The 16,475-nt window shown below is 34.2% G+C and overlaps 1 protein-coding gene across 1 annotated transcript in view; it reads right to left on the bottom strand.

The window, feature by feature from the left end:
* Positions 1-16,475, bottom strand: part of LOC110029398 (formin-like protein 20) — a 58,324-nt gene that overhangs the window by 5,699 nt on the left and 36,150 nt on the right. Inside the window, exons 13-17 of the mRNA XM_020731674.1 lie at positions 14,640-14,734; positions 5,274-5,345; positions 5,071-5,187; positions 1,837-1,905; positions 1,704-1,770 (exon numbers count right to left, since the gene is read on the bottom strand). Of these exons, the coding sequence (XP_020587333.1) occupies positions 1,704-1,770; positions 1,837-1,905; positions 5,071-5,187; positions 5,274-5,345; positions 14,640-14,734 (420 nt within the window). The remainder of the gene's footprint in view (positions 1-1,703; positions 1,771-1,836; positions 1,906-5,070; positions 5,188-5,273; positions 5,346-14,639; positions 14,735-16,475) is intronic.

Here is a 16,475-nt window from a genome sequence, read left to right on the forward strand (position 1 = left end):
GCATATTGTATAAAAATAATAATTTTAATCTATTAGAATTAAATGAAAATATGACACTCAATAGAACGCAATGGACAAAAAGGATTCATGTAGCCGATCCTAGTGGAATAAAGGCTTTTTGTTGTTGCTGTAAATAATAATTAACATAAGTTAATATTCTAATTAATTATTCAATGGAATTAATTAGAATATCAACTTTTATCTAATCAAATTAAATAACAAAAATATTAACTTAATTTGATTAATATCTTTTCTTAATTAAAAACAACAAATTTTAATTATCAAAGAGGTTATCAAATTAATAAAAAAAAAATTAACATTGTGGATAGCGCAGTTAAAAAACTCATTTGAGTTCAATCGTTTTAGGCTTGATTAAATAATGCGCAACCAATTTTTATAAGCTAACTTATTGACAAACTAAACAAAAATAAAGCTTTATTTGATAATATTCAACTGAATAATTAGGACAATAAAAATACATAATTCTAGAATAGATCATGTTTGGCTCTCTAACTACCTTGTGTTCGACTCAGCTCTTTAGGCAAAAGCCGAAAAAAAGAATAAATTTCTGATCTCGCACAAAGAAAGATTTGTTTTTTCGTGTTCGATTTGATTTAGTTTGAATTAATCAAATAATAAATAATTAATATTTAAATATTAAAATTTTATTTTGTATTTAAAAATATATATCAAATTTTCTTAATTTTTTAAATAATTTGAGCTAATTTTGCAAATGAAAAACAAAATTTACATTCCATATATAAATGCATGAGAATTTGATGATATGTATGTGAAATGCCCAGAGAAAATATTAGATCGTTGCCTCCTTCCTTCCCCCCACCGTACGTTTCCGTAGCCCCGCTTTTCCTCCAAAAATTTCGATGTTGGATATGTAAATACATAAGAATTGTGTGGTATGTAAATGCTTGAAAAATTTGCAAACGCCGTCCTCCTTCCGGCCCTGTGGTCCCACACGGTTCCGCCCTCCATCATTTAATCCCACATTGAGAATAAAAAAAACTTAAACAATGCACATTAAAATGTAAATACGGATTTCAGTTTTTGGAAGAAAATAAAGTTTCCTGGGTTTTATTCACTCTTAGAAGAGTATAAAAATAAAAAATAATTTTTTATAATTTAATTATATTATTTGATTTATTAAGTTTTAATTCATTATTATTTAGAGCCAAACACGAGTTTAATTCGAACAAACAAGCTTGAATCGAGCCGAACACAATCAGTCAATGCATGAGCCATTTTGAAAACAAGTCGAACACGAATAAAAGAAAGAAAAAAAAATCGAACAAGCACATCATTTGAAAGAACAAGGAGTTCATGAGAATTACTAAATCTGGGTTTTAAGAAAACAGGAAGATAAGGGTTGCAAAATTCTGCAGGATTTGAAGTAGCCATTTTTGCTGCTTGACAGGTCTTAGGGTTTAATCCTACACAAATTCGGCTATCAAACAACTCCTAAAGGAAGAAGAGCAGCAAAATCTACTTGCCTATCAAACCTACATTAATAACTACTTCATCTGCCAACAGAGAGAGGTGGCTAAAAGACAAGGCAGTGGCAAGGAATTTGAATAATAATATGATAGTAAACTCAGAAGTACGAATGAATTCATTTGTAAAGGCAAACTTGTGGCAAAACAAATAATAGACACGTGTTAAAAACAAATAAAAAAATGAATCGCTATTACCTTGTTCAAAAGGGCAACGTGCAGGATCTTCTCCAAAATATATGGCAAGTGCATCAGCATTCCTACCCTGTCAGAGATTTTGGTAAGTTGGTGCTGTAGTTTAACATACAATAGCGGGTGACGGGTGACATACCACTGCACTGTAAAGTGAGGCTAAAGATCGCACTTCAGCATCAGCAACAGCAGTGAACCCCTTCAATGTCTATAATGCAAATGTTAATGTTCACCAGTAAAAATGAATATAGGGAGACGAATAACAAGAGAAAGGTGAATATATGAAATATTGAAAACATGAAATAAAAAAAGGGAATCAATTGTGGTATAAAGTAAGAGAGTGACTGCTCAATACATTCAATAATATTAAGCACCCCTCACATAGAAAAGATTAAATAGCAAGATTACCATCATCAAGAGGATCAAGACATCTATCAGGAGTAAATAACATACCCTGCTCAGCAGCTAGGTATTCTATACTACTTAAAAATCTAGTAATTAGCTATCATAAAGAAACCCGCATAGCCACAGTAAGGAATAATTTCAACCTAGAACAGCTATTTAAAGCTACTTTACAAAAATACCCTTGTCAAGCCGGACCCCAGGTGCTCTTGCCAATGAAAAGAGCACTTGAGTGCATTAACCATGCATGTGTTTCAGAAGCTTCAAAAGTTTCCATTGCTACACCATTTCTAAAAGATGCTCTCTAAACACTCCCATCACAAAGAACTGTTCAACCATGTAACAAATGGTAATACATTTGGCATGCTTCTGTCAGAGTTGTTCAAGCAACGAAGTTTCTCAGAATTATGTATGATCCTTTTGTTTAAACTTTAATAAGCCAAAGATCAATCCACATTATGTATGATCCATTTGTCAATGGCTCTAGAGTAACTTTGTGAGAATCTATGTTTATATACAATTCCAACTCAAGTTGTGTCAAAACATGATGAATGCTTTTTACAATAATATGTTTTGAAATGACAACTATAAGATTAACTTACCTGGTTACAGTAGTTGCACCACCTTCAACATGACCGACCTGACGCTATATTACGGGCCAAAAGTTTTGACGGATGAGGTCGAAGCTCCTCCAACCGAAGGAAACTAACGTAGGTATCTCCCACTTACGGAGCAGGCATGGTGTCTCTCGCATCAAGATGGGACACGTATATCCAGAACCAATTGGGGTTGGTTACGCAAAGCAGCCTGAGAGTCGGTCGACCTTCCTTATCTAGAATTATCGCCTACTTGTGAGAGGGGGGCCCACTCCTAACTACCATGGTGCTATTTATGTGCTTCTGTCGTATTTAGGTTTTTATTTTTCGTTGTGATTATGTCAAGAGAACCGTTAGTGTCTCCAGTGTTTCTTTTCAAGGTTTTATCCGAAGGCGAGCGATGCCCCAACTGTACCTAATTTCGAGGTGACGCTATCCTCAATTTTCCCTTCCTCCGCATCATTTCCCTCCACTGCCACCATCATCGTACCTGTTGTCACCTCCTGAAAAAAGCCCTACTTGATTGTTTTTCTACAATCAACCTTGTTGTCGCCTTCAAAACCCCCTGCCAACCAGGATCCCCACTTTCCTCCTTCCCTGTTGTACAGATCAACCGCCCCTCTAACCTTCCCCTGCTGCCCAGCCGCTCATTCCTCATTCCATGCTTGCTACCTTTCGACCCTCACCCCCTCCATACCCACTGCTCTCCCCTTAAACCGCAACACTACCACCCTCGACCCAAAGTTTATGAGCTGTGTCTTTCGTTATTTCGTAGTTTTGTGTATCTTGGTAGTAATCATTGTTTGATTTCAATAATAAAATTTGTATTTCCCATTGTTGTTTGGTTAACTCTAGTATCATAAAGTCTGCTATGAATTGAGCTCAAATAGATTATAAGAATAGAAATAGCCTGCAAATGAACAAAGTAACAAAAAAATCATCATTTTATATTCGCCAAGGAGTTGTATCAACAGTAAAAGGGCAGCAATGAAAAAAATTGTCATATTTTTCTTTCAGTCTCTTAGTGCTCTTGAATAGATTTTCACCTTATCATGGAGAGAATGTCACAGTAGATAGTAGATACCCTAGAGATATTACTACCCTCAAATTATATAAACCGCAACACCACCACCCTCGACCCAAAGTTTATGAGTTGTGCCTTTCGTTATTTTGTAGTTCTGTGTATCTTGGTCGTAATCACTATTTGAATTCAAAAATAAAATTTGTATTTCTCATTGTTGTTTGGCTACATCTAGTATCATAAAGTTTGATATGAATTGAGCTAAAATAGATTATAAGAATAGATATAGCCTGCAGATGAATGAAGTAACAAAAAAATTCATCATTTTATGTTCGCCAAGTAGTTTCAGTGGTAAATAGGCAGCTTTGAAAAAAAATTATCATATTTTTGTCTTGTAGTTCTCTTGACTAGATTTTCAACTTATCACAGAGAGAATGTCACAGTAGATAGTAAGTACCCAAGAGATATTATTACGCTCAAAATATATAGAACTGAGCAAGGCTTGCATCCCTTGGCAATGCTTTAAAACACAACAGTAGAAGCAAAAATGGGTTCAAAGCTATTGAACATTCTTGTAAGAACAGCATGGTCGAAAGCTTATAATTTGAAGTATTTGGCAATGTCAGTCAATTCAGGAGGCACAGAATCAGATTTGAGTTTTACAAAAAATTTCACTAGAAAATGGAAACCACTAAACCACTGAATATAACTTTTTCACATTAAGTTCGATAGAAGTACCAGTTTTGGACATATCTTCATCTTGGAAAAGAAGAGAAAACCGTGGGCAAACAAAACCAATAATAAAGATACAAAAATGAAAGGTTTTAAGCAATCATAAATCTAGGAAAAGAAGTTGATTTAAGATGATGATAGCTATTACAGGAAAGGCGTGGGCATAGGCACAGCTAGGGTTGTGATGAGAACAGGTAAGCATGAACACCAGAATGCATATGGTTGCAAGCAAGTGAGGCCATAGGATAGCAAGAGCATGGATGAATGGGCACATTTGCATAGGCGCACAAATGTAGTCACATAAATACAAGCACAGATTAGTGGAGGAGCAGCATTAAGGGGGTTTCTAAGGAGGGGAAAATTTTTCAGAGAAGAGGGGAGGAGTGGCAACTAATATATAGGATTAACCCTGCACTAATAGCATGCTGGCGAGGGAAGCACTTCCTTGTTTCTTATTCATAAGAAGACCGATCTATCATAAATAAAGGGCAGTGCAATATTCTAGAGAATAAGCAAATAAGCATCACAGCAGGCACTAAACACAGATTACTTTCCTAACTTTCTATTTTTCTACACTAACGGATTAATCAATAAAGAAATAGAACTATACCTAAAAGTATACCTTTTGAAAAACTGATGATACTGGGCCATCACTTTCCGAAGCAGTCAACTCCAACTCAACCTTCTCTAGGCCTTTAACAATAGCTTGCATTTCTTCAGCCAAGGATTTTAATTGTATCTGTAATAAACAATATCTTTAAAAAAATATATCTATATATATATATAAGCACAGAAAGAGCTTAATTTGTTTGCAGCAATTTATACCTTTGATGCGGATTCCAAGCTTGTAAGATCCTCATGAAAGTCAAGAAGATGAGATGATTTTAAAGCAATAACCTGACATTAATTGACAACATAATTACATATAATAGTGATGAGTGAGAAAAGAAACTAGGCAGTGTTCTAACAATCTTGAGAGATAATTTGTCTCAACATGAGTACTACTGTACTAGTAGACTTTGTTCATGAAAACACCATACAATCCCCACTCCATGCTGAAAATTACGAAATTTAGTAATAATCTAGTAATACATCAAGCATGTGGAAAAAAAGTATGAATTGCGCGAGGATCTGACCAAAGATCCTAGTGATAAAAAATTTTGGAAGTGTCTTGTTAAAAAAAAAACTACTTTTATGATTCATGAAAAAAGGACTAAAGCATTGTAATATTCTTGTCTTTCATCAATTAAAATTTTAAACATTTTGATTGATGGCCAAACAATAATGAAATAAAATCAATTTCATCCCTATCAAATATTAAGGACAGCGGCTAAGATTACCAGGTTTTACATTTTGGAAATGATTTAAATTATTGAAAAAAATACATAAGATAATTGATATTTACATGTCACTGGAACAAAAGCCTAATAGTTAATACTAGCTTTCCGGCTAGTTGTATATTTATAAAGATGCTTGCACACACACGAATATTTAAGAGAGAGAGGGAAAGGCTACAATTAAATCAGCTGGAGGGAGAGCTCAGGTTAATAGAGTCCAGTTTTCACTCTTCTTAATCAAATATGATATTAACATTATTAGAGCTAATATTCAGAAACTGAAACGAGAATTAATTATCAAACAAAGCTCTAACCAACACTTCCAAATGATGACAAAAAACCTTGGTGGCTATAGTTATTAAGACTCAAACATAGGGCATTGAAGAAGTTGACCTACAAATGTTTCAGTGTATGATGTGAGTTAAAACCAATCAAGGTCAAGTTCAATGATGGGCATGAAATGCAGCATCGTGCAAAGTCAATTTGAACTGGCTCGACTACAATAAAAAATTACCCAAATTTCATCGATGATGCAAGCACAATATCAAAGTTATCAAGAAAGTGTTAGATGTGATAAAAATCATGGCAATGATAAACAATAGACGCGACAAAGCAGAAATTGGATCCAAATCACTTAAATTGTCATCAAAACTAACAAATTCCGCCCACTCATTAAATGAATTGTGTTCTGGCATCTAAACGCTGAAATTACCCAGCAATGGCCCATCACATCACATCCCCAAAGAGCACATCATGAAGCCCATTCATTAAATGAATTGTGTTCTTGCATCAAAAGCACTAAAATTACCCAGCAATGGCCAATCACATCACCAAATGAGCACATCATGAAGCCAATGAGTAGCAAATGCAATGTAACATGAATTGCCTCAGTTGCCGATAAAGTTGCCAGAACATCCTCCATATACAAAACGGATATTATGGATGCATCACAAACGTGAACATTACTTACAGAGGAGACACCCACATTATCCTGGTCCTTGTTAATGACATGATGACATGGAATTCAAGGCAACATTGCACATTTAAAAGACAAAAAACAAACATGTGAGAAAGAATCAATACACGTGTATAATATTCTTTAATTAAAATTTATTATAACTCAATTATTATTGCTCAAAAAATAATTTGAAATCCCTCCAAATCTCATTCCAACATGCAAGTCCTCCTCCCTGCCTAATTGCTCCTTCAGGAGCATGCATGGAGCCTTACTCGCATCTGCTCACCTTCTCCTATCCTTTTACTGTGACCAAAAAGGCAACAAAAAAAAGGAAACAAAATATACGGCGTTAGCAGTGCTCTCACGGTCCCTCCTCATTCCTCACTGCATCCTCTTCCCCCTCACCCTCCCCCACTCCTTTCATGCATAAACACATCCAAGCTGGACTCCCCAGTCCTCTAATGCTTTCACCCGTACACACACGAACTACATTCTTCTGCTATCACCATTTTGCACAAAGCCTGCATGAAAAAACTCCCAGCTCAGTCTCATCTCAACTCATGATGATCCCAAACACCAACTCTAGCTTCCCTCACTATCATAACTGACATCTCGCACGGACACTTCTTATGTTGTCACACACCTCTACTTCATGCAGAGCTGCCATAACATCTCAAAATCCCTTAGTCGCTCTTACCCCATCGCCCTTCTTTGCGCTGCACAAGCTCACTCCACCTCCTCGCTGTGGCTCGATCAGCCAGTGTCGCCTGGCTCTACAACCTCCGCCCCAACTACTAACCTCCAAACAGTCCCCATCTTCCTCTCCACTCTCAGACTCCACAAAACCTCCAGCCCTCTCACACTCTCCCCTCTCCTCCTCGTCACTCTCTACGTTGCCCCTAGAAGCGCCAAACAATCCTTTTCACGAAAACGCTCCCTCTCCCTCCTTGTTTTTAACCTCCCGTTCCTCATCAGACCAAGCACCCCCAGCTATTCTTACGCCACTCAAAACAACCAATGCATAAGAACTGAGTAAGGACTGACCTTGTCCCATGTCACTCCATTCACTCATCTAACCCTACACCTCCCAAATTGTTGGCTGTTCCATCTCCGACCATTCCCTTCACAAATCCAAAATCCACACAATTCACTCCACTTGCTACCCACATATACAACCAATGCCTAGTCTACTTAACCCAACTTAAATGATCATTTTCTCTCACAAAAGCCACCTTCTTACCAGCCTGGCTCTATCTCCCTCTAACAAAAAAAAAAAAATTTGCCTCTTTCTCGGTTATCCACTATTGACCTCGCGTCTTATCAACTCATCACTTACCTCAAATATTTAAAACAAACTTGAAATAAAACATGAAAAATGAAAATTAAATATAATCAAGTTCAAGCAAATCCTAAAGGTGGATCGAAATGCATCTCGATGAAGGAATATTTTGAAATTACCATTTTTGTGCTCCAAAATTATCATTTTCTCTTATTGTGGTGCTTGAAACTTCGTGCTATAAGATATAGTTGATTCACTATTAAAGTATAAATAGCATTAAGTAAATTTTGATGACTCACAGACAACTTTTTACCTGAATGAAAATTCCTCCCACCTAAAAAAATTTTTAACAAAACGTTGTTTTACAAAAAAGTCTCCTCAATGACTCAGGATCGTCAAAATCTTTCAAATGAATTCCTTCACACTCGAATCAGACTCTATTTAAGGCACATCCACTCTACGATAACTCGGGTGATAATTAAGATAATTTGGACGATAATTATAATTTTGCCCTCAAAATAAATTCAAATGAACTCTAAACTTAAAATATAGTCAAATTGAGCTGAAAAAATAAAAAATTGACCAATTTGAAGTTCATCTAAACTTTCATTAAAAGCCTCAAATTTCATAAGGTGGGACCCACATTTTGACCTAAATTCTCACGACATTGAGACTACTTTGACTAAAATCAATTTCACCACTAGACTCCTTGAATTTTTCTCTTCCAGGTGGGATGGAGTTGTCATTTTACCCAGATGATAGAAGTTTTAAATACAAATATCAATCGAATGGATAAACGTTTAAAATTAAGCTCTAAAGAATGTTTAAATAAATTCAATTAATAATTCTATATAAATGAGGTTGTGGACAAAATTTAAATCAATAAAAATCCTCAAAGATAGTTGTGTTGAATGCAAATCTCAACATAAAGGGATTATATTTACAAATTGCACCTACATGTAAAAATATAAAATATTCAAAAAAAAATTACTATAATTAAAATATTTAAATGAAAATTTATTATTTAAAATTAAAGAGCAAAAATCACATTCACCTCTCACATCAATTTGTTGGAGATGACATTTAATATTAACTCAAGGTCACAAAGAGCAAATACCATATCAAATATATTACTATATTCTCTAAAATTAACATAAGCCAACAAAAAGTGGCTCGAATCCTCTATCCATATGTTTGGCTCAGCGTCTCTATAGATGCATCGGTTATATCTAAGCCATTTGGTCAAATAATTTAGACAGCTGACTCAAATACATTATGACCATTGATGTAACACGTATATTTCCCAATGAGTGTTTATTTGAGCTATGAATAATAAGATATCTCTAATGAGAAAAAAGATTCTTCTATTAGCTAAGGTAGATTTAGATTTGTCCCCTTTTGCAAACATGTATCATAAGTCTACAAGGTTAATTTGGACGAAACAAACCATGTTTTTAAAAAAGTTCATTTGGTCAAGTTGGGAATATTACCTTATCTGAAAAAAGAGATCAAGGAACATGACCACCTAGGATAACAGAAACATGAGACCTTAATAGGGTTCATCATCATTTTCCTCATCAATTGCTCTAAGCTCAAAGTGATAAATTTATATAAAAAAATTTAAATTCTTGTTATTATACATTAATCGATCAAATCATTAAAAGTTGTGAACGTTTTAGATATCCCGGGCTATTGTTCAAAGTGATGGTGATATAGATGAGGATGTTATTAGTAGAATTCAAGTTGGTTGCTTGAAGTGGAGGAATGCATCAGGCATATTGTGTGATAGAAAAGTACCACTTAGATTAGAAAGAAAATTTTATAAGATGGTGGTGAAACTTGCACAGCTCTATGACCCAGAATGTTAAGTCTTTAAAAAATAAGCATAAAACAAAGTTAAGTGTTGTTGAGATGAGAATACTTAGGTGGAAGGGTGGCCTGACACTTAGAGACAATGTGAAATGAATATATCCATGATATGGTTGGTGTAGATCTAATAACGGACAAGATTAGAGAGAGTCATCTTAGATGGTTTGATCACATTAATCATCGACCATATGATGATCCGGTTAGGAGAGTCGATGTTTTAGATTTGACTCATGTTAAGAATAGCAGAAGTAGATATAAAAAGACTTGGGCATTTTGCATAAAAAAGTGATTTAAATCTATTAGGATTGAATGAAAATATGACACTCACTAGAACGCAATCGACAAAAAGGATTCATGTAGCTGACCCACTAACTGGGATAAAATTTTGTTGTTACTTTTGTATTATACATTGAGCGATCACCACCCTAATGAATAACCTTAATAGAAAATGCTCTCATGTTATAAAAAGTGGTAATTAAATATAGTGTTTGTAGGGTTTGTGCCTGTGGGAGATATCAAATCTTAGATATGAAGTTCTCACAAAAATGAAAATAAAAACTATGAGTAGTGGTTTATCTTTAATTTGATTGGCTTTTTGAAAATTTGACTCAAAACTTAAATGAAAATTCCATCATCAAGCGAGGTCAGCGCTTGAGTTTTCAAAGCCCATAAAGAATGATTAAAATACTTGATAGATTCATACCCAAAGTTTTGTGACATTCTCAAAAAGAATTCAAAAGTCACAATCAACTTAGAGTTCAACAAGTTCAAACTATTGTTTGGATGTATTAGGATTATAGAGTACAACAAGTGCAAGGGTTTTAAAATTTCATGCTTTCTGATACAAGACAAGCAAACACAATAATTTGTTGAATATTTTGAAATATCCTGGAAGTTCGTTTTAAGTGTATAATGAATTTGCCAATTTGGGCAAATTCAAACGTGTCATGCAAATTCAAGAAAATCAAGTAAGCTATCAAGCAATCTTGTTGTTATGAAATCTCCATCATTCTCATTACCATCGAGTCATCCACCATCATCTACTACCACTGTGGTGCACTTTATTTACATCTACATCATCATCGTTGCATCACACAGTCCATCTGATCTTGATCTCAGATCCCCAACAACATGACCCAGATAAAACCATCTTCATGTTGTCCATACAAATGCAATCCAACCAAGTAACAATCTCCTTGCACATTAGCGATGCATCCATCAAACTTGTTCTCCATTACCATAACCCCGTCAATTGTCGGCGCCCACTCCAGCTTCATGCTTTAAAATATAATCGTACAAAATTTTGTATTCATTTTACTTTTAACCAAACACAAAAATATGATCTCATGATACTATTTTACAACCAACCAAAGTCTAAGTACTAAAAGTATGCTACGATTACGTTACACTGTTTGAAATAAAAATGTATTTTTAATACTTTCAACCAACTAGTAGCCTAATACACCAACACTGGATCACCCACAAGCCCACAAATGAAAGTTATTCTCAAAAAACAAATTATGATCCTTAAAGAAGCCAACAAGAAGTCTCTGCTCAATATGTCTTGATTACAAAATTCACACTAAAGACCAAAATTTTTAAGAAGCTTCAAAAATCTCTGTTAAAAATCAACGATAATACTACCACTTATCAAAACTATTAAGAAAAGTATTGATTGACTTGCAGCTAGCTTTCCAATGCTACCAGATTGCTCTAAAATTTAACTATTCTAACTAGCCGGTAAAAAGTTCTCATTTAATTCAATGGACCGATCAAAAATCATACAACTAAATTCTATAAGAAAAATAATAGTCCTTTTGCTGAATAAAAAAATACTTGGATGTGTTGGTGCAAATTACAAATTGCCTAAAAATTTTCAAAAAAATATAAAGATACCTAAAAGCCTCATCATAAACTAAGATACAGCATATATCACAAGAAGAAACAAACCCTAATAAGCAACATAACCTTTACAATAAAATTACAATAAATGGGAGAAGCTTCATCATTTTTACAATTAAGTATTGTCTATAGCAAGCATATCATCAAAGAATCAATTATATTTCAAGCTACATGGTTAGGCATAGCACTTGCTCCCCTAACAAAGCAGACGCTCGTTCTATAGCCGAACACATCATTTCCTCCTCAAACACATTTTTCACCCACCCTAATCTTAGTCGCACTCCTCAAACATTGTTGCCGCGACTAAATAATTAACATTATTGTTTGCTCCAAAAACTTTGTTGGCATCTTCATAGCTAGTAGCGTCGCTTGCTCCATAGACAATTTCATTCTCAATTCCATAATCTATAGTATCACTTACTACTCAAATAGTTTTACCACCCGCTCCATGGCTAAATGTGTCATTACCTCTTTAGAAAACGTCATCGCCTGTTACATAACCAATAGCATCCATTGCTTAGAATGCTCCATCATTCACTTCATGTTGTATTGCATATTTCTTTCAAGATGCAGTTGTCACCCACATCGTATTTAGACAAATTGCTCAGTCCTTTTCAAGCAACCTTGTCGCCTACTCCATAATTGGATACATCGCTCACACTTTCAAAATGAGCCTCATCAATATTTTCAATTCAAGCAACTTTGCCACCATTCTATAATTGGCCAAGTTGCTCGCACATCCTTTGACATTACCCACTCCATAGTCAATTATATGTTGCTCTCACTTTTGGCAACATTATCATCCACTCAATAGTTCCATAGATCGTTCTTCTTCAAGTAGCTTCATCATTTCACATCTATACCTTTCATATGCTTGGATGGTCTATACTAGAGATGTTGAAAAGAATCAGACAATAAAATACTACAACAACAACAACAACAATAAAATTCAATAAAATACTACAACAACAACAACAACAATAAAGCCTTAACCCAACTAAGTGGGGTCGGCTACATAAATCCTTTTTCTCCATTGCGTCCTATTTAGTGTCATATTTTCATTTAATTCTAATAAATTAAGATCATTTTTTATACAATACGCCCAAGTTTTCCTAGGTTTGTCTCTGCCTTTCTTAACATAAATTGAATCTAAAACATCTACTCTCCTAATCGGATCATCAAATGGTCAACATTTAATGTGACCAAACCATCTAAGACGACTTTCTCTAATTTTGTCCGTCACTGAAGCTACACCAACCCTACCACGGATATATTCATTATGCATATTTTCTCTAAGTGTAAATCCACTCATCCACCTAATCATTCTTATCTCGGCTCAACACTTAAATTAGTATTATGGTTCACTTTTAAAGGCCAACATTCAGCGCCATAGAGCATTACAAGTCTCAACACCATCTTATAAAATTTTCCTTTCAGTCTAATCAATTTTCCTTTCAGTCTAAGCGGTATTTTTCTATCACACAATAAGCCCGTAGCATTCCTCCACTTCAACCAACCAACATGAATTCTACTATTAATATCCCCATCTATATTACCATCGCTTTAAACAAAATACTCGAGATACTTAAATCAATCACACCTTTTAATAATTTGATCGCCCAAAGTTAACATTTCTGTCACTAGAGCTACTACTACTAAAATTACATTTTATGTATTCAGTTTTATTTTTACTCAAACGAAGGCCTTTAGACAATCAATGATCAAAATATGAAAAAAGAAAACTAGGGAAATAGAAAATGGGAGGCTTCTTTCCACTAATAAAAAAATCATCAAAATATTCATCCTTTTTGACAGACCAGAGTTTCTATAATGATTGTGTAACAAAAGAGAGTCTTGAGAGATGACAACCAAAATTCATGATTTGCCAAAATATGGTTTCATACTACTTTTTAATGAAATTTAAAGTGAATGATCCTGATTTGCCAAAGGGAAGTTTAACTAATGAAAAATAAGACAGAATTACATGAAAAAATATCCCAATTCACATAAAAAGATAATAGCACCTCCACATGAATAAGGTAGCAAAAACATGTTCAGCTCCCGCTAACGTGGAGTCGAGATAGGAGTTGTAAAATTGTATCACAGCATTTGCTAAGAGGCTATTTCATGACTCAAATATGAAGAATACACCAGAAATACTTGATCATTGTTTGGGTCCTACATATACATCCATGCATATATATAAGTCCATCTAAAAATTTTGTGCTTACATGTGCATGTGTATATAATTAGTAACTATGTTATACAACTATTTAAAATTAAAGAACATAAAAATAAATGTGTAATGTACTTTTTTTTGGGTGCAAAAGTGGATGATAAGAACATAAAAATAAATTAACAGAGAGCTTGTAATCCATCTTAAGAAAATGAGAAACATTTTCAAAAATACTCAGTTCCTTATATATTTATCAATAATCAGTTAACGCTGTATGAAAACTTCAAATGCAAGAGAAAATATTAAATTAAAACTGTCAGCTGTGACAAGAGTAAAGAGAAGTCTCCAAACAACGGCATGATAAGATTAATGAGCTAATTTTAAGACTCTATGATTTAAAATTAAAATTTTGTTTCTAAAGAACGAACAAATAGGACCTGGGATTGAATTTTTTGATACAAAGCAGCTTGTATAAAATGGGAAAAACGAGGTGCAAAGTAGTAGTAGGTCAAAAATTTATGCAAAATAGTTAAAGAACAAAATATCAATGGAGTAGTATTCATAAAGCCCACTCCACGTAGTTATACGCATAGTTAGGACAAGACTACTGATGAAGATGATGACCGCAATTATGACAGCATTAAATAGATAAGCTATATCAATTCTATACCTTGCACAAATAATGCATTAGTGTCATTTTGTTGTTAGTTGCACGAGTATCTGTAAGCTTTAAAAGACTATCCAAACGAAAGCCAATAGCTGAACCTGCACAAGGAAATCCACAACAAGAAAAGCACACCACATGGGACTCAAAAGGAACAATGAAGGAAAAAAGGAACATAATACTACAAGAGAATTTCTACAAATATAACTACATTAAAAGTATATTTTTTATGAGAATTACAAAACACAAATGACTAAACATTGTGTACAGAACTGATGATGATTTTCTTGAGATCGGTTGATATCAATGAAGCCATGAAAATGCCACAACATTTTTCCAGCGGAGCAGTGGCACGCAAAATTGACATGATGCCTCCTATTATTTGTCAATAAAAAATCTACCAAAATTTATTGCATTATCTTAGAGCTTCAAAAAGATTCATTAGTGCCAAGGCAATCGATAGACATAATACTTCTGTATTGATTTAAAATTATGCATAAGAAAGGTGAATTTTATGTGGCATATCATTTGTATAATTATATCCATTTCCTGTATACAAAAGGACCTTAACCTTTCGGTGCTGTTAAAGTCTGAATGGCAATAACAGAGTTATGCTGTGGCCTTGATGCATTTGCAGTTAGTTATTAATAAAGTCAATAGAATGCAGGAAGAAAGCCCAGAGACTACGTGATGAAAAACTGATCTTCATAGAAGATGAAAATGATAAGGAAAATGAAAATGAAGATTAAGGAAACTAATTGAATTTTAAGGAAAATGAAAATATTATTTCAATAATAAATTTTCAGAGAAACAAATATAACAGAACAGCAAACTGAAAAGAACCATGAAATATACTATATGCTGATTAGAAAAAATAATGTTAGATTATATATAAGAAGATACATAATAATCATGATATAGGTTTTTGTTAAGAATTAAAAAAACTATAAACACTATAGAGCATAGTTTGGTTAATCCGTTCAATGAAATCCTAAATGATTAAAGAACTATTTATTTACTATCCTAGACAAAGGCTGCCTTTAAAACCAAATGAGGAGCTTATGACGCTGGCCTGATGCTAGAATCAACTGTTCAAATCAAGACAATAAAATTTTGGGAAAGAATAATGGAGCATAATGTCACGGACAAACTCCTTTCAAATCACTCGTGCGGCCTTAGTGTTTTTCCTAAGCTAAATCAGCCTAACCCCTACACAATGCTTAGACTTGGAAATACAAAAACTCTCTGGAAAAGAAGTGAGGAGAGGTTAATGAAAAAAAAGGGAACACTTTACCTAGGTATGAATGTTCACACACGTGATTGCTTGGGAACCTTGAATTGTTCCAAATTAAGAGGGAGGGGGGGTTGGGCAACCTCTATTTATAGTCCTCCCTCAAGACCTAGAAAACCTTCTAGATTATATTAGCATATGTAAACTTCTAAATGATTCTATATTATACACATGTTGCTAGAACTTTCTAAACCATCCTAGAGTCTCTCTTGAAGCTTTCTTATTCCGACATTCTCTGGAATGTCGTGAAACCTTCTAGGGTCTCTTACGTCGATCTTCTTTCTGATCTTCTCTAGAATCTTCTTTCCCATGGTTGAAGGGATATAACAAACCCCACTTGAGAAGACGGTGCGTGACAATAAGCTTCAAGAAAAACATATTAGTCTTAGAGAATCAATTTTGTTTTATGCTCGAAAGACAATATGAGGCAACTTTATGCTTAGAGAAATAATTTAAAAGGGAATACCCTCAATTTCCACCGCTACTTGAACTTTAAACAATCCAAAGTAGTGATCCTAATAGTAGGAATAATTTGCATCAAATTTGAGAAT

Source organism: Phalaenopsis equestris, unplaced genomic scaffold (assembly GCF_001263595.1).
Source record: "Phalaenopsis equestris unplaced genomic scaffold, ASM126359v1 Scaffold000570, whole genome shotgun sequence".
Taxonomy (NCBI): Eukaryota; Viridiplantae; Streptophyta; class Magnoliopsida; order Asparagales; family Orchidaceae; genus Phalaenopsis; species Phalaenopsis equestris.